Source organism: Talpa europaea (genome assembly GCF_964194135.1).
Source record: "Talpa europaea genome assembly, chromosome: 11".
NCBI lineage: Eukaryota > Metazoa > Chordata > Mammalia > Eulipotyphla > Talpidae > Talpa > Talpa europaea.
This window is the reverse complement of record NC_140078.1, coordinates 77,466,995-77,486,753: the sequence shown is the minus strand read 5'-3', so window position 1 is coordinate 77,486,753 and position 19,759 is coordinate 77,466,995. Positions and strand designations below refer to the sequence as shown.

General features: G+C 41.8%; 1 protein-coding gene across 1 annotated transcript in view; it reads right to left on the bottom strand.

The window, feature by feature from the left end:
* The window catches only part of SCN10A (sodium voltage-gated channel alpha subunit 10), a gene marked incomplete at both ends in the record, with an annotated part of 68,534 nt that overhangs the window by 28,014 nt on the left and 20,761 nt on the right, over positions 1–19,759 (bottom strand). The window contains 7 exons of the mRNA XM_084247801.1: positions 3,658–3,837; positions 5,567–5,805; positions 12,856–12,967; positions 13,358–13,651; positions 17,052–17,222; positions 17,897–18,094; positions 18,236–18,377. Coding sequence (XP_084103927.1) covers positions 3,658–3,837; positions 5,567–5,805; positions 12,856–12,967; positions 13,358–13,651; positions 17,052–17,222; positions 17,897–18,094; positions 18,236–18,377 — 1,336 coding nt within the window. The remainder of the gene's footprint in view (positions 1–3,657; positions 3,838–5,566; positions 5,806–12,855; positions 12,968–13,357; positions 13,652–17,051; positions 17,223–17,896; positions 18,095–18,235; positions 18,378–19,759) is intronic.

Here is a 19,759-nt window from a genome sequence, read left to right as displayed (position 1 = left end):
AAAGAGGGGAGAGGTAGGAGAAGGAATTGAGAGGCGGAGGGAGAATACTAGAGCAAGCGACGCAAATAGAAAACCCAGAAAAATGATAGACACATATACAAATAGATCAGCATTCACAATAAAATAAATGGATTAAACACTTGGGTTAAAAACAAAGATTAGATTGTAAGAACTGAATAAGTATCTAAAAGATGACCTAAAATGCTATTTGCAGGAGACAGAGAAAAGCCCTAAGGATACAAAAAGACTAGAAGTAAAAGGCTGAATAAAAATATATCAGGCAAATTCTAAACCAAAAGAAAACAGGGGTATTTAATTAATATCAGACAAAAAAGGTTGTTAAGGCAAAAAGCATTTCTAGAAATAAAGGTCAATTCTTAATCATAAAAGTTTTTCTTTACTGTGAAGATATGACAACTTAAAATATATATCCATTTAATAACACAGCCTCCAGAGAGGAGAAGCAGACCATGCCATAATTACTGTGGGAGATTTTTTTTATATACCACCATGTCAATAATTGCTAGAACAAGCAGACAAAAATAAGCAGGGATATAGACTATTTGTACCACGCAATAATTTTCTCTACCTAACGTGTGTGTGTGTGTGTGTGTGCATAGTATCACACCTACGGCTACAGAAGACATATTCTTTTCAAGTGCATAAAGAACATTTTCAATACACTGAGCTAAAGGGAAATTAGCAATAAATTTCAAAGCATTAAGATCATAAGTATATGTTCTCTGACTATAATACCATTAAGCTAGATCTTAGTGGAAAAATGCTAACTAGCAATACTGTGCATGTTTCAAAACTAAGAGTCGCTCTTCCAATTAACCTCTAAGCCAAAGAATTAATCAAATCTGAAATTAGGAAATATTTAGAATCAAACAATAAGGAAAACTCTTTATATTAAGACAGATCTTAGAAGGAAATGAAGTCCTAAATGAATCTATTGGAAAATAGGTTGATCCATTTTAAGTAGTTAGAAAAGAATAAAATATGTAAAATGGAGGATATAATTAAGATAAGATGCAGGATTAACTGGAATAGGAAACCTTAGTGAACGAGAGAGGATCAACAAGGTGAAAGTTGTTTCTTTGAAAGGACTAATTAAATTGGTGACCTTTAGCAAGATTAATACAAAAAGGTGAGAGACCACACCTAAGGCGAGAAATCCTATACTGTCAAAAAATTAACAAGGATGTAATACAATGGTACTTCATTAAAAACTAATAATTAAAAAAAATGAGAGAAAGTACAAATCACTATTTTTAAAGACAGAAAAAGATAGTGTAGGTGATCTAGACCCTTAAAAGATAATAGCAAGGCATACACAATAAACGCGAAATTTTAAATTCAAAAGGATAATTCTTAGAAAAATATAACTTACCAAAACCAATTTGAAAGATAGAAAACCTGACCATTAAGAAATTAAATCAGTAATGAAAAATCTTGAACTTCGGATATCTTTACTAGTGAATTCTATCAAACCTATAAGGGTTCAAATACAGACTGCTAATTTCCCTTTAGCTCAGTGTATTGAAAATGTTCCCTAGGCACCTGAAAAGAATGTGTCTTCTGTAGCAGTAGGTGTGATACTACACACACACACACACACACACACACACATTAGGTAGAGAAAATTAGGTAGGTTGAATAAGGGGACTATTCTTCACCTCTTTTCATAGAGATCATGAAAACCCCACTCCCTGATTTTGGGGGAAGGGAGAGAGACTGGAGATGCCTCAATACGAAAACCTGGCAAGAACGATGCAAGTAAATAAAATGACAGGTCAAATCAATATAGATGCAAAAATCTAAAACAAATTATTAGCACACTGAATCTTCCAATGCACAAAAAGAATTCAAGATCAAGTTGGGATTATCCCAGGAATGCAAAGTTGATTTAACACTAGCAAATCAATTAACATAATTCACCATTTAACAATTAAAGAAGAAAATCATGTGATTATCTTTAATACATGCGGAACAATTGTCTAACAAAATTAGACATTCATTCATTCATGATAAATATTTTTAATTAAAAAAAAAAACTTCCTCAGCTGAAAAAGGTATTTTTTAATCTTTAAAATTCCTGCTACCAGTATCATACTTAGTGAAATATTGAAAGTGTTCCCTTTAAGATCAGGGAAAAAAAAAAACAAGAACGTCTGTGATTAACACTTCTTTTCAACAGCGTACTGGGTATCCTCAACCAGCACAATAATATGAAAAAATGAACCAAATTGTTAAAGGTTAGAAAAGAAGACAAAACTTATTGTTTGCGCATATGATACGATTATGTTAAAATTTTTTGAAGGTAATATTGATAAATCTATGGGGATAATATGAGAGATTTCTGGATACAAAAATGTTAAATAGCAAAATGCTAGCAAAATAAATGAGAAAAGGACATTTAAAAAGAGGTTTCTTTGAGGATAGCATACTGAATTAGGGAATATTTAGGAACAAATCAAATAAAAGATATGGAGAAAGTGAGGAAATTTGTTGGAAAAATTATATTGAAAGATTGAGATAAATGGAGATAAAATATACTACTTTCATGAATCAAAATACCACCTAAAGGTTACATTCGTTCCCAAGTTGTTCCTTAGATTATTCCAGTTCCAAGAGAAAAAAGAAAAAAAAAACAAAAACAATTGGATGTGTGTGTTTGTATGGATCTGGCAAGTTCATTCTAAATGAATAAGGTTTTTTGTGGTTCCGTATGAATTACATCAGTATTTGTTCTATTTCTTTGAAGAATGTCATTAAGATTTTGATTGGAATAGCATTGAATCTGTATATTGCTTTTGGGAGGATGGCCATTTTAATAATGTTAATTCTTCCAATCCATGGAATAAGTGTAGGGGCCAAGATACGTTTGAAGTAAGACACAGACATAGTCATAGGCATGGGGACGGACCCAATGGACTAATGGAGCAAGACTTGAAACGATGGGAAGAAATGTGATGTTACTTAGACAGAGAGGAAGAAGCAAGAATGAAGACCCAGAAGATTCCCTTCTCTCTCCCTCTCTCCCTTCCTTCTGTCCTCTTTCCGTCCATCAACAATATTTATAAAGTTCCCCTATGTGCTGGACCTTGGCTAGGCTCCTAGGATGAAATGGTGGAAAAGAAGATCCTTTTTCTTTTCCTCATGGAATATCAGAGAAATTACAAAGTGTGAAAAACAGGTTGATTCGATGAGGGACATGTGGTGGGGAGGACCTATCTGGGCAGGTGACGTGTGAGCTGAGCCTGCAAAGATGAGAATGAATGAATGAGTTCAATAAAAAAATAAGGGGAAAGCGTTACAGGCAGAAGGAAGATGTAGGCAAAGTCCCAGGGCCAGGAGCCATTCTGTTATGTGTGAGCTCAAGAAGCAATAGCTGCTATGATCATCGTTATCGTTTGATAACAGAACAGGCAGATTCTGGGAAGACCCCTCTTGGTGCAGATGAAGACACAGCCCTCCTTTGAGGAAGCAGGAAGAACCAACTCTTCAAACTCCCAGGAACCAGGTTCTACCTCACTGCTGCAGGGTCCAGAGAGGAAGGGCGATCTGGCTGGTGGTACCCCCAAAGGACAGTGTCCTCAGGGGTAAGCATCCCTAAGTGTGGGGGTTCCCCAAATCATCTAGAGAAAACCTTACCAAGCGGAAGGTCCGCAGCACTGAGAGGCTGGACGTGCCCTTCCTGGACATCCCCAGCTCCACCAGGCTCACAGTGACGATGATGCAGTCAAAGATATTCCACTTCTTCTGGAAGTAATAGTAGGGGTCGAAGGCAATGATTTTGAAAACCATTTCAGCAGTAAAAAACACAGTAAAGACCTGTGGATGGAAACAAGAGTTCACCTCAGCAGGGTCTGTGGGGTCAGGTGCAGTATCAAATTAGAGAGCAGGAAAATGTCTTGTTTGTAAAACAGCAGATCCTTTTATCTTCTTTATACTCATTTTCTATATTTTTATATGCTCTTGAAGGATTGGGAATGGGAATACTCAAAGTGGCAGCAGAGAGACAGTTCTGACCAGTGCTTAGAGAATAGGCATTAGAACTCATGCTTCAATTTTTCCATATGAATGATGATTTTTAAAAGCGGAAAGTCATTAGGATAATTATTATTATATAATTATGTAAATGAGAAGTCAATCTGGTTCATTAGTTTAAAAGCATGGGTTGTGGGGCAATACTGACCCAGATAAAAATCCCAGCTCAGGCATTCCCTAGTGAGTATGAAAGCGTGACCAACAATGCATTCTCTCCATACCTCAGCTTCCTCATCTGTATAATGGGCATAAAAATGAGATAATGCATGTGCATATCTTAGCAAAGGTTCTGGCAGATAGTAACTCATGAATAAATAATAACTATTAGCAAGAAGCTATTAGCAATACATTGTCTCTAAGATTCTCTGCAGCTCTCAGTGTCCTTAATTGTCTTAAGCAGTTTAGAATTTTGACTTTGAGAGAGGCCAAGAGCAGGCTGGAGTCACGCAACAAACACCAGGAGAAAGATAAGGAAGAAAGCAACGACCATGTCAGGTGCTTTTCTCTCACTGGCACTCACCAATGCTTCTCCCTAGCCTGGGAAGCAGGTAATTTCTTTCACAGAAAAGGAAGCAGACTTAGAGGATCAGCAACTTCCCTAATGCCACCAAACTGCAAGGGTGGAATTCAAAGAGTGCCTACTGAGTGTCCTCTGTGGGTGAGTCAGTGTGCTGTTGTGGGGAATGGGTTGAGGTCCCGTGTCCTAGAGCAACTTGGGTCAACTTTGGCTCCACCTTTACCAGCTGTGCCATTTCTGGCAGGAAACCCAACTTCTCTGAGTCTTCATGCTCTCCTGGGATGTAAGGGTTATGGTAACCTCATAGGATTTTTGTGGCGCTGAGTGAGATTTACAAAGTACCCGTCTCATTGTAGGCACCAAACAATGACTCTCTCTCATTGTGTCACATTACTCAGCAAGTAGAGAAATCCAGTACGGATCTTATCTTATTAAAAGCAAATAATACTAAAAAATTATGGAGGAAATTTTCAAGTAACATCATGTCTAAACCAGACACGAAAGTTCTGACTCCCTGGTGCTTTTGTTATAACAGTAAACATGTCGCCATGGCCCTCCCTTTCACTAACATCTCATTCCCCCCCAACTCTTTCTGTCCTTAAATGATAACACTGAAAAACCATAATCACTGTTTTTTTGCAGTTGTAGAAGCAATAAAACTAGAAAGAATATTGCAAGCCCACACTTTAGAGGGGAAAGCAATAGTTATCCTCATTTCAAAGTAGAGGCAGCTGAGAGTCAGAAAATTCAAAGTGCTGTCCTAACATCTGCAAAGGGGGAGCTAGCTTCCTTCTAGATCGGGACTATCTTGGTCCACTTTCGTGCGGTTGCTGATGCTAATGCAATTCCCTCCAGTTCTCCGTCTTTCACTCTGTGTCCACACCAGAGTATTCAGCCAGCTAGATCAACACTCCAAAGAATGTGGGCGTGCTGCCACCCACCTACCCGCCCCCTGCCAGCCACGGCAGCATGGGCAGTGGCCGCCAGTGCACTTACAATGTTGCCTGTCTGAAGCATGGTATCGAAGGTGCAGCTCATTCCATGGTGTTCCATGGCCATGAAGAGTGTGTTCACCACGATGCACAAAGTGATGGTGAGCTCTGCAAAGGGGTCTGTCACAATCCCAAAGAAAATGGTCTTGAGCTTCATCCAAGTGGGGCTGCACTCCCAGATCAGATACTTCTGAGCCAAGTTGGTCAAGCAGGGAGGGCACCTCTGTTCAGACTCCTCGAGTTCTGTATCACAGGTGTGGTCAGTGTCAGTGTCAGCCATGTGTCACCTCAGAACCTCTTTGTGGGTTCTTCCCCTAGACCTTGTCATTACTAATAATGATGACCTCCCTCTCTCTGCTATCCATTTCCTACTTTTTTGAGCTCCTTCAGTCCAGCAACTTCCATTCAATCTCTGTCTCCATTCAGTCCTCCAAACCATGGACCCTACACCTTTTCACTGCCTATCACCTGTGCTACATCCTCATGTCCCACCTGCTTCGTTTAGACTTCATGTCCACCCCTCTAGTCTATCTACTAACCCCCCATTTTGTACTTGCCTGGCAAAACCTCAATCCCAAACAAACTCAACTTGCAGACTTTTCTGCATCCACACCCAACCAGTTGAACCTGGTTGGAAAGAAATACACAGCCATAGTATTGGGGATTTGTGTGTTTTAACTTATCACTGCTTAGAAATCCTAACACATTTCTCAGTCAATCCACACTTTTATTCTTCTAGACTATTTCTCATTTCCTCCTTTCTTCCAAGTTCCAAAACCCTCTCTCCACTCCTCACTACTGAGAAGCTTCCTTTGATTTTCCTCAGAGTATAGAATCACTCACAAAATAACTTCCTCTCTTCCTATTAAGTTTCCAGGGAATCTGCAAATCCACCCACCCTGTCCTGCCTTGAGCCCAGCACTGGCACTGGGTGTGAGCTCACTCTACTCCCCCCACTTGTGTTGGGACTTTCCTTTATATCCACTCAAGGTCGGTGCCATCCCCTGCTCTTCCTTTGGACCATTGCCATCAGCATGTAAACATCTCCACTTTGAAAAAGGTCTCCCTGGACCCCATGTTCTCCTTTGTCTACTGTCCCCTTAACGGCAAAAATTTTGGAAACAGATTTCTAGACCTAACCTTCTCCACATTTAACTTCCCTCCTCATCCCTAGAATCAGGCTTTTACCCTTTCCAAATTCAAGACATTGGTTTCCTGTCCTTACCTTACTCCCCTCACAGCATTGGATAGAATTCATAATTATTTCCTCTTGAAACTCTCTGACCATCTGGCTTCCAGGTTTCCAGGTTTCCAGTCTCTTGGTTTTCTCCCACTTTAGGGACTGCTTCATAGTTTCTGCCCCTGCCTCCCTCTTCCTTTCCTGCCTCTACCTGCTGGAGGTAGAGATGATGGATCGCTAGAGATCATTGATCTCTCAAGAGATCATTGATCTCTCTCTTTTTCCTTTTCTCAAGGTAACCTTACTGAAACCTGTAGCCTTCAAAATCATCTCTATGCCAACTGTGTCTAAATTATATCTACCTCCAAATTATATGTCCAGTTTCTAAATTCTTCCTAAACACCAGGCTCATCTCTCTAACTGCTCCCATTAAATCTCCACTTGAATGTGCAGCAAGGGCTGCCTCCATGAGGGGTAGCCATATAGCTTCAGGTATATCTGTTAATTCCACTGCCAGAAAGATATACATTGGGGATATGCCAGTCCATATGCAGAGAAAAAAGTGTCCATGGTTTATTATAACAATATTAAAAAAAGAAAAAGCTGGTAAAGTACATTATGAAAAATGGTGAGACAGTTATTTGTGGAGGTAAAAAAGACTCTATATATATGTGTGTAAACTGTGTATGTATGTGTATTCTTATAGATACATAGAATATTGTGTGAAGGATACAAGAGACACTGGGTGGGGGGCTTCATCAGGAGGCTGGGGAGCTGGGAGGGAGGAAGACAGTTTTCACTGCGTGTTTGAATTATTTTTACTGTATATATGTTTTCAAATAAATTAGTTTATAAGTGGTAGGATACAATCAATATACAAAAATGTGTTGCATTTTTTAGACAAATAATTCATTATAGAAAAGAGAAATAAAGACAATAATCCCATTTATAATTGCCGTTTATATCCAAGAAAGAATAAAATACTTAGGATATCAAAGAGAGATTTGAATTCCCATGTTCATTGCAGCAATATTCACAATGGTACAGTCATAGAAACACCTTAAATGTCCATCCATGAATGGATGGATAACTAAAGATGAGAATATTATACAATCATGAGAAAGGAAACCCTGCAATTTACCCTCAACCTTGAGAGCATTATACTAAGTGAAATAGGCCAGACAAAGAAAGACAAATACCAATAAGGCATGGTATCCCTTATAAATGAAATCTGAAAAAAAAAAAAAAAAAGGCAAACTCATAGAAACAGAAAACAGAAAAGTAGGGTAAGGGAAATAGGAAGAGCTTGGTAAAATCTTTCAGTTATAAGATGAATAAGATCTGAAGATCTAATGTGTAACACAGTGACTACAGATGATATTACTTTACTGTATTTTAAATTTGTTAAGAGAGTAGAACTTGTATTCTCACTCAAAAGAATGGAAAAAGAGAAAAATGGGAAAAAGTAAATATGTGAGATAATGTATGTGTAATGAATTAGATGGGGGAATCCTTTCACAATTATGTGTATATTAAATCACAATGTACATTTTAAATATCTTACATATTTTGTCAATTATACCCCAATACAGCTAAAAAAGACAGGCCTTTCCAGAGGAAAAACAAAAGCCCTTGTTTTACTCCCAGAAACAAGCAAAAGACACAAGGAGACCAAGAAATAGACATACATGCTGTTTTGATCAAACTAGGAGATGTCTGTAAACTCAAATCATAAGTTATGTGCAAAGGCTGTCACAGGTAGCACAGGTCAGAGTGCAGCAGGACGCTCTGAAGGGACGCTTCAACCACAGAAACTGGCAAAGTACACTTCTCTAAATACTCAGCACATCCTGGGGGGTAAAAATCAATGATCTTTAGTTGGAACAAAAATAGGAGTTTTCCTAGACCCAATTTGGCCCTAAACAGAAGGACAGGAAGTAGTTTTGAATGAGGAAATTGCAGATACACCATTATGGCAGGAAACAGCCTGTTTGAGAGGCAGGACAGGAAAAGAGACCCAAGCTTCTAAACAACTTTACCAAAGCTGATCTTGATTCCCCGGGGAGATGTGGATGCTGAAAGAATCAGGCACTTGCTGACTTGCAGCACAATCACAAGCATGCTTCCTTCCCAGAAGACTTTCCTGCAAAAAGCTAACCCAGAAAGGACTTTCCTCCTGTTACAATTAAAGAGGTGTCCCTACACCTATTAAAGGCGAATTTCTTCACTTGTGCATCTTTTCCTGCCACATCAGCAATCTGCTGAGGATTTCTTCTCTTTCCTTTATATTCAGTCTCCCACATCCCCATTAGCATGAAAATATCCTCAAAACCACCATTTAAGAAAACCAACCAGAGAAGGTCATAGGTCATACAGTCTTCTGCTCAAAAAACTTTGACTTCTCTGACCTAACTTTAGGTCATCTTTACCCAGAGTTTCTTAAAAATGTCATTGTTTCTTCTTCCTTTCCATCTATTTTGACATCTTTCTTGGGGGGGAAGTCTGTCCTACATCAGGATAACTGACCATTCCTTATTCTCTCCCTGATCATAGTTCAGGTCATTATAAATTAGTACCATTCCCCAAATATCAGCCTTGTATATCACCTCATTCACTATTAATTCAACTACTATTTTATTGAGTGCTTGCTATGTGCCATTCATTGCTTTTCTAGGGACTGGACATCTGGCTGTGAGCAAAAGAGATACATCTCTGCCCTCGTGGGAATTTACAACCACGCGCTAGGCATGCTTATCCTAACTCAATCCTCAGAAAGTATTACAAGTGTATCTTCACTGTTTCACATTTGAAAAAACAGAGACAGTTAAGTTGAAAAAGCAGAGTAGTTAAGGAGGTCCAGGGTTGCACAGCCTATCACAGATGGCAGAACCGAGATGCAAGGCCAGGCTGTTGGGCTTGGGGTCTGTGTTCTTAATCACAACCTTTGGTTGTCTTCATTTACCCCGAGACCACCTTTTTTCTTGCCTAAATTGGGGTGTGTTTAGGACATACAACTTATTCATTCTTTCTCAGTCCTTCAATGTGCATTGCATTTGCTATTCATCTGTCTGGAACTCTCTCAAGGCTCACAAGGTTGATTCTCTTATTTCATTACTATTACTGATTCCCTTAAAGCAAATGGCCTTCCATTCCCACCGCATCTAAAGTAACCCTTTCTGCAAGCCCCTGTTCTGCATCTCCTTCCCTACTTTATCTTTTCTCCTACTCTTCATCACTATCTCAATATCTATTTGTGTTTAGCATCTGTACACGCCAGCCTCCAGGATGCAGATTCCAGGAACACAGACTTCTATCATGTTGATCTCTGAGTACCCAGCATCTGGAGCAATGCCAGACATACAGCAGCTGTTCAACAAATGTGTGTTGATGGGTGAATAAATGAAAAAAGAGAGAAGGAAGAAGCTGATCATTCTGGGGAATAAATAAAAGAGTAAGCTATCTCTATGGAACATTTATATTGCTTGATGGCTAACAGCAAAAAAGAAAAAGAGAAAAATTTCCAAGCAACCCACCTAGCCAACAAAAAAAAATCATAGATATAGCAACAGGGAAAAATTCAATGCAGTTAAGCATTGTTCCAATGAACAGTGATAGGTAAATTATTATCAATGAGGGAAAATGATATGAGAGTCTGCACACACCATTATTACTGGAATGTAATAAACATTTCTCAAAACACAAACTCAGGTATTCAAGAAATGTAACAGAAGGGGGTTTCCCCACCATAACTGAATTCTATTTATACTTTAAATCCCCAGAGTGGAACTTTGTCTTGGTTAATTCAGTGTCTGTGACTGCATGGGTGGTAGACCTCATTGTGTTTGAGTTCTTCGTGGAGGGGGCTCATGGTTGACAGAGACGGCTGAGCTTCTCCTTAGTCACAGCCAAGTGTACTCTCCTTGAGCCATCCTGGTTCCTGCCTGGTCTCCAATGGGAAAATCTTTGAAGACTGTTCCCTCTTGGACTGTCATTGATATCCTTCAGTAGCCTGTGGGGACTAGGTGTTCAGGCAGCTACATCCTGTCCTGCTGGGGCTGCGGATCACTCTGAGGTTGCCTCAAGTCAGGTACATTGCCAGCCAGGTCTACCCTGCCGTCTCTGTGCCATCCGGGGTATGTGGGTCTCTCTCTAAGAGCCTGCTACCTCTCTAAGGGCTTGCCATTTACTTTATCTAGAGAGTAAGACACATTTTGACTATGTTTTCAAGTCTCTCAAACATTTTTCTTAGTTTCTATCACCCACTATGCCCTCCCCAGTGCTAGACTCCAGCCCAGGGTGGGAGGCGAGCATGTGGGGCCCCTTTTCAGGAACACAGCAGAATCTCAGCTCCTTTCTCTTCCCTCCACCCCAGGACATTTTAAATTTGGCTGGGACTACATCAAATTAAAGAGCTTCTGCACAGCAAAAGAGACAATAACAAAAACAAAGAGAAACCCCACCAACTGGGAGAACATTTTTGCACCCAACACTAATGATAAAGGACTGATCACAAAAATCTGCAAAGAGCTGATGAGACTCAACAACAACAAAGAAAATAATCCAGTCAAAAAATGGGCAGAAGAGCTAAAAAGAAACTTCTCTGAAGAGGAAATGCAAATGGCCAACAGGCATATGAAAAAATGTTCAACATCACTTGTCATCAGGGAAATGCAAATCAAAACTACCATGAGATACCATCTTACACCAGTGAGAATGGCACATATTAAAAAAACTAGCAACAACAAATGCTGGCGAGGGTGTGGAGAAAAAGGAACTCTCCTGCACTGTTGGTGGGAGTGCAAACTGGTCCAACCACTGTGGAGAGCTGTGTGGAGATTTCTGGACCTACTAAACATAGAGCTTCCATATGATCCAGCAATTCCACTCCTAGGTATTTACCCAAAGGACACAGAAACATCCATTCCAAAGAACACCTGCACCCCTATGTTTATAGCAGCACTATTTACAATAGCTAAGCTTTGGAAACAGCCCAAATGCCCAAAAATAGATGACTGGATCAAGAAGATGTGGTACATATATACCATGGAATATTACTCAGCGTTCAAAAAAGATAAACACATGCAATTTGCAGCAACATGGATGGCGCTGGAAGGGATCATGCTCAGCGAAATAAGCCAAAAAGAAAAAGAAAAATACCGGATGGTCTCACTCATAGCAGGAATCTAGAAAACTTAAATAAGGGACCAGGAAAATGAATAACTATAAGAAAGTGAAAATCAAAATCAACAAAAAACTATGAACCAGAGACACTTTTAGGGGGGCGGGGGCGGGAGGGGAGGGATTGGGGTCAGAATGGGGGGGGCTGCAATTGTATGGGGAATATAACAATAAAATTTATTATTTAAAAAAAATAAATTTGTCTAGGGATGATAAATGGTCAGATAGGAATGTTTTCCATAACTTCAAGCAAAATAAGAGCTGAATAAGGAGCTAGGCTGGCCGGGGGAGGATGAAACAGCCATGCTCACTGGGCATCCATGGCCGTGACACAGAGCCCTCTCTCTTCCACGCCTTGGCTTGGTGCAAGCAGCTGGAAGTTAGACCATGCCTGGGGCTGAGTGGGTTCCCAGTTGATTGATGGAACCCAGAGTTAACAATGATTTAGTTAAATTGTCTGATTCATTTCCTTAAATTGTCTACCGAAGATCAGCATAATGGGGGCTTGAGACAGAAATTAAGTTTTAACTGTAAAAGTTACAGTCAGGAAAAACATTAGGATAATTTTGCATTGTTAGAAAATTAAAGACTGTTACTGTTCTTACATACCCGAGAGGTAGCTTGAAATTCTCTGGTGCCTGCAAAAAAATCCCTTTTAAAATCTACTCTGGTGAGTATATTGGGAGCAGATGTAAATTTGAACAGGAGAGGAACTAAGGCATTTCACTTAAGGGAGTCTTTGGTTTTTGAAAAATTACTCACATAAAAACCCACATTGATAGAGTTATGGAACCCAGGGCACAAAAAAGAGGAGCACGTGGGGTCCCAGGACACAGGGGTAGGTGTCCTTTGACACAGGTTTAGGGCATCCCCTTTGCAGCTCACCCGGAAACTCTCATGACACACAAGACTGACGTCCCCTGCGCAGCGCTTACCCTCAAGGACGGAGGTCATGATGCTGACCACACTCATCGCCCGTCTGATTTGGAAAGGCTCATTCAAGTATTCTGCTGATAAGAAAGTCCTCTTCTGTCCTGCGTCAAACGGCTGCTGGGACACAAACAGAGTCAGGGCACCGGCACCTGAAGTCTTCAGGGGCAAATGAAGCTCACTCAGCAGCATGTTGGCCAGTCCCCGGTGGCTGGCAGCCCCCAGTGAATCAGGCATCCAGTGGTGTTTGGAGAAATGGAGCTGCTGCTTGAATTTGGGGTAAGAACTCAGGCACAGCACCAAGACACAGAATTAGGGGATCACTGGAGCCCTGGTTTGACCTGATGATGTGATCAGGGCTCACTAGAGACTCTGCAATGTGAGGGTAGGGTGGGAGTGGTTGACAGTAATGTCCAAATGATACTTCCATGGGTGACTCTTAGGGCGTCTTGGCTCAAAGCCTTCAGGAGGGCAACCTAAGAGAGTCTGGAATATTGACAAACTCACCGACACTTCGATGGCTCCAGAGCCAAGCTCACTAGTTGGCAATGCGGAGTGTCCATTTTCTCCATATCCTAAGCCAGGGTTGGGGGGTTGAAGCAGTGGACTTCTAGGGAGGGGGCCTTGCTGGCCAGCACTTCCACCCAGCAGCAGGGAGCTCCGATGGTTTTCATGGTCTCCAGGACCAACTCCATCATCTGTGACCCCATCAGGGAAGGAGACATCTCGGCCAGGGGCCCGGAAAAGGAACACGCTGCCATGGCTAGCCCGCCGTCTGCCAGAGGTAAGGCCTAGGAAAGACTGGGCATTGCCACAGGGGAGCAGGAAAGGAGGTTGAAAGCACATCCTGCAGGTAAATCTGAGGCTCAAAGTTCCTTCCACCCACTCCCATTTCCCTGCCCTCATTCTCTTGACCTCCCAGGAACAATTTCAAAATACTAATCTAAGTTAGTATTATTCTAGGTATACATGGGGAGAGAAGAAAGGAAAAAACTTATTCTTGTCAGAGTCTGAGAAAAGGCTAAGACATCTGAGAAATTGAAGGACCCTTAAGATCAGCAAAGAGGTCGTCATGGCCAAGGACAGGCCAGAGGACAATCTTGTCACCGGAACATGTTAGGTGGTTGCTAATCTCTGGCCATAGGGTCCAATAGAGTCATCTTAAGTTTCTTGCTCCACATGCAAAGTTGTGCCCTAAGAACCTATTACACACACCCATACTGGAACACGTGCACTTTATTGTCTAAAAATTAAGCTCTACAATTCATTAGATCTAACCTACATGGATGTGAGAGTTTGTGTTGCAAAGGAGGAAACAAGAGCTTTATAATGTAATGAGCTTCGAGGTTCCCTTGAGAAAAACCTTGAATCGTCAACAATGAGGAGACTGAAGGGGGAGTTGCAGCCTAATTTCCTGGAAGAAAAATGCCATTCTTCCAAATCAATAAACATTTCCCATCAAAATCTCCTTCTAAGGGAACCATGTGGCTTACAGTTGCCAGAGGAAAGGAGCTAAATCATAAGTTCAGAGACCTTCGAGAGTTACTACCCTAGGTCAGCTAGTTCCTCTGCGCACCGTGGGAATCTAACCCTAAAAGGTTATCAATTCTGTCCTCGGATCATACAAAGAATGTATTTATAAAATATAATCATTGACTCTGCTCATACTCCTGATTTTTTCCCTCTTTCCTTAAGACCTTTTGACATCTTGTCAATTACAGTCCTTCTAACATACCCCCCTGGTTTTCTTTCTTGATAATTTTGAGCACAACTCTGTTCAGCAACCATCAATGCAATTTTGGTGTTATTTTTTAAAGATTTATTTATTTATGCATACAAAGAATTGGGGTGTAGATCAGAGGTGAGGGAAGTGAGAAGATTCATCAGAGACAGAGTGGGGAGCAATACAAGCAGATCCACTGAAATACACTGCTGAGTGGAGCAGCAGGAGAAACAGGAGAGGTCTGCTGCACCATGTGGTTTACTCCCTGGCCAGCCAGGGATCAAACTCGTGCTGCAGTGGCTTGTGATCGCCCGACTGCACTGTGTCTTTAACTCCTGTGCCACCAGGGAAGCCCTGCAATTTTGGTGTTATTAACAGAGCATTCTACCTAGAACATATATCCAAGGACTAGGAACTCAAACCTTCCCATTTTTGAACCAAAGAAACAGAATTGGCAATTTTTTGTTTAAAAAAAGGGATGACTGAGTCATTTGCACTTTGGGCACTAGCAAATAGGCATTGCCTCTTCTGGCCACCAGGTAATATTTCAGAATTGACCTATTTGACAAATGGTGGGCAGTGGTCTCTGAATCTAAGAATTAGGCTTGCATCATTCAAGCAAACTAATTGGTCTCCTGTGTATCCCCAGGACACCTGCTGTCTTAGCTCCCCTAGATGCTACCACCAACCTGGGTCTCATTGCTCTTGGTCTGAAAACAGTTTTTATGAAAAGGCTGTCTGTGGCCTATTTACCATGCAAACATACCCAGGAAAAGAGGGAGATACCTTCTTAAACAGATTCCAGTCAATCAGTTAGTATTAAAGAATTACACAAGTGGTGCCTCCCTGTCTTTGCATGTACATGTTTTTTTTTTTCTGCCTGGATGTACTGCTCCCCAAATCCTTCACATCCTCAATTACCAGAGGAACACACACTCACTATTTATTACTCCAATTATCCCTTCCTTTGTGGAAGCTTTCCTATACACCCGAAGCTCCTATTAGTGGATATTTCCTCTTTTATTGCCTAAATACCACACATGTCTCCTAACATAATATGTAACATATAGATGTTTTATATCTGCCTCCTCAGCCCCAGTGGAAGTCCTGGACTATATTTCAGTCATTGTTTTATTTCAGCACCTAGTGTTGTTGAATTAACAAGATATAGTTCCTCCGTTTCCCTCTGAAAATAGGTTCAGCTGGAGAAACAAGCATGTGCACACACACACACACACCAAACAATTATTGGACATCCAGGTGTTGATTTATGTGGGACTGACAGAATTGGCAAAATTAAAGTCTGATGCAGAGTGTCACTGACATTTTCATGGAAGCTGTGATTCATCCTGTTCAATGACTGTCAGAGCCTTGATGAACCCCTCTTTGAGACATCTTCTGAACTGTGCCCTCTGCGTGCCAGGTGCTGCCTAAAAGGCAGACCAAGGGAGGGAAGAGCACAGATGGTGACAAATGGTGAAGCGTAGATGTCACTGAGCTGGTGTACATGTGAGCCTCTCTCTCTCTCTCTCTCTCTCTGTGTGTGTGTGTGTGTGTGTGTGTAAACTTAAGTTTGGGGGTTGTAGAGATGGTATTCCAAAAAGTAGATCATCCTTCACATGAGCACAAGAAAGGGGAAGTGAGAAACAGGAGGCCTGAAAAATAGCCATGTTGATGTCCTTTTCCATATTACTAGTGTCTAAACTACTCTCTCACAAAGGGGCTACTATCTCTCAGGCCTGTGAAAGACACATTTGGTGTACATAGGACTTTCAAGGGCAATGGAGGTACGGGGAGGAAACTTGGTGAGTACAGGGGATCTTGGAGTCAGAGGTAGAAGGTTTTGATGAGAGCAAAATTTGCTTCAGGGTCTGAAGTGAGGCACTGAAGCCATTCCTAGGCCACATTATGCCAAAGATGGGTGCTAGGATTTTCTGTGCCAACAGGTGAGAGTTTGAACCACGGCGCTTGAGGCATGAGATCAAAAAAGAGGGTGTAAATGACTTCAGCAGCACGGACAGAGAAATAACTGCCTTCCAGAATTGCTTATCAGTGTGTCAGAAGGAAGTTGATCCTTGATGTTCACAGACTCCTCAAGGGGCAGAATGTCCAATATGGGCTCACTCTCTTCCCTCAAACCTGGGTTCTTGCTCTAGTGCCCCTGTCTTAGAATTAGTGCACACATCTGATTGCCAATCCTGAAACCAGGGAGCCACATGGATTGCCTCTCTCCTTTTCCACATTCCACATTCCCAGCTTCATGTCTACCCCAACCCCACCTCACAAAAGTCTTTATAATCTACCCCTTCTTCACATCCATAATACTCCTGTACTAGTTTACGCCATCTCTGGGTTACTAAAACATCTTCCTACTCTGTGCCTCCTAATCTCCCTGCTACAACCTGTCCAACTTCAACCTGTTGTCCATGGCAAACTGCAAGGGTGGGTAATCTTTAGCACACAAACCTGAGCCCTTACCATCCTGCGCTGATTATAAGGCTCAGACTGGGGTGATTTGTTGTCATCTGTGGAGCCCTCTGACACCTTTGGCTTCATCTTGTGCCTTCTCTCACTGGCAGTTTTAAAGACTGGAGGTGACCCATTGTGGGAGTGGAGAGAAGCTGTATCAATCCCCAGTGCTTCCAGCATCTGAAGAGAGAGAACAGCAGCTGTAGCCAACAGTATCTGGTTGAGCTTAGCATAACTGCATCCCCCAGACGTGGGCTGTCACAGAGACAAGGGCATCTGAAACAGAGGAGATCAGGATTATAACCTGGGTGGTTGTGGGACTGAGAGCTATCAGAAGAGCCACCTGTGGTCACCTCCCTCATTCACACCTTCATCACACTCTGCTGGTGGCCTGCCCAGATTCCCCTACCAGGTCAGAATACTCAACTCCAGCTGTTTGAGTGTTACCTGCAAATGGCTCACAGCTGCAGAATTCTGCAGAGAATTACCTTGGACTATACATTTGGTTGGGGCAGAAATGGAGGTGCAAATACCCAATCCTCTTGCCTCAAGGTGGGGCTAACTCTGAGCTCCCCATGAGATCAAAATCAAGGTAGTCTCTGGCTCGGGCCATTTTCTTAATTAAATCTACCCTATTCCATCCTGTTTCCTTCCTTCTCCTTCTCCTGCCTGTTTATTCTCCCTCTCCCTCCATAAGTCACTTGCGCAAATCTTCACTCAGGTTCTTTTCTGAGAAAACCTGACCTCAGATGAATCTTCCCATTGTTCCCTAGAATGACAGGTTTAATCTATGTGGCTGGTGCAGACCAAATATAGCCTGCAACGACTTCACAAAGCTTCCACTGCTCACAGACCTCCTGCTCCTTCTGGAGCATCTCAAGGGCTTCTTGGAACTTCTTCTCCTTTGCTTCAATTTCGTTAATGGTTGCCTGGTTCTGTTCTTCATATGCCATGGTGACCACAGCCAAGATCAAATTGACCAGGTAGAAAGATCCCAGGAAGATGACAAGCACGAAAAAGACCATATAGATTTTTCCAGAAGCCCTCAGGGTCTGCAGATTCAAGAGAAAGAAGGGAGGCATATACCTAGGGCACATGGGCCTCTGATGTCAGAATCCTGCCAGGAAAATGTAGTTATGCAGCTGACCCACCAGCCTCCATCCAAGTCGGTATGGGGACATGCAGATGGATACCTGCTGGTAGAGGCGTTCCCAGGAATCCTGTGTCATGAGGCGGAACAGTGAGAGGAAAGCCCAAGAGAAGGAATCAAAGCTGGTGTAGTTAAAATCCGGGTTGTCAAATGTTTTCAAGCAGAAATAACCTTTAGGGCAGTGGCTGCAGCAAGAACAAAGAAGGTCATCCATTGCATAGCCCCTTCCTTTTTGGGGCAAAACAGTCCACAGGATTCAAAATCAGAGATTGGAGTTCAAGGCCTGGCCCACTGTTTATCAGCTGGCTGACTGGGCCCTTTGTCTCTTTAGGACTCAGTTTCTTTTGTCCATAAAATGGGCATGATAACACTTACACTTCAGAGATTCATGCAGAAGGTAGTGGCCTAGAAAAGGCCAGCTGACTGCCCAGACATGACCCTATAAGGTGGCAAGCTCTTTGAACGTTCACATGCAAAGGGAGAGTCAGTATCAATAATGCAGACTTAAAACCCTCAACCTGGCCAGTTGGCATCACCTGCAGAGTTGTCTATCAAAGGAGGACAACATTAGCCAAGTTCACTGACCAATTATATGTAATAATGAAAACAACACTTCCCACTTACTGAGCACTTACTCCCCCCCCCATTCTAAGTGCTTTACAAATGCTATAATTTAATCCTCTCAACAATTTTTTTTATAGATTTGGAAGCTGGGGTTCAGAGAGAAGAAGTCAGGTCTTAAAACCACACAGATGGCAACATACTTATTTGAAAAGAGAAGTATAATTGCCAATTAGCCTATGAAGACTGATCTATGAAGGAAGGGCAAATCAAAGATGACTACTTTGTGAGTATTGGTGTGGAGAGTGCTGGACTCCTCTCTATCATAAGAAGGGGGTAGATTGATATCAAAAAGTATTTCTAAGCCCAGGGTATGTGAAATGCTTTTATCTTTGCCAGTGGGATGTCCTGGCTGAAGAAACAGTAATGCCTTGTTGGTAGTCTGGGATTCTATTACTCCAGGATTCTTCCTCCAAGCCCAACCTTCTGGTCTGTCTTTTTTCCAGATATCAATGGAAACACACAATCCTGGCACCCATGCAAATGATTCGGAGTCCTGCAAATTAATTATAAACTATTCTATTTCTACCCCCAGTTTTGGTTCAGAGACTGTTGAACCGCATTTAAACACAGTCTCTTCACGTCTGGAGGCATGAGGGGCGCCAGTGCTGTCTGAAGACCAGCCTCAGCACAGGGGACGAGCGTGAGGCCAGGTGTCCAGGAGGGCGGTAAGGAGCTCCAGGAGCTGGACATCGCAGTTCCTGGCAGCCGTGAAGCCCTGCTCACTGCTGAACTCTCTGTTCAATTCACTATAAAAAGTCAGCTGGAAATGAAATGCGGAGGCAGTATCTTTAGGGTATTATTCCCCACCCCCATCTTCCATATTGCCAGCTGTCTTATTAAAGCACACCTTAAAGATTCAAAAATTAAAATCAAATTAAATTAATAAACTGTCTCTTTATTTTGTCTCCCAAGGAACTAGTTAATTCCAAGGGCAGACTTATTT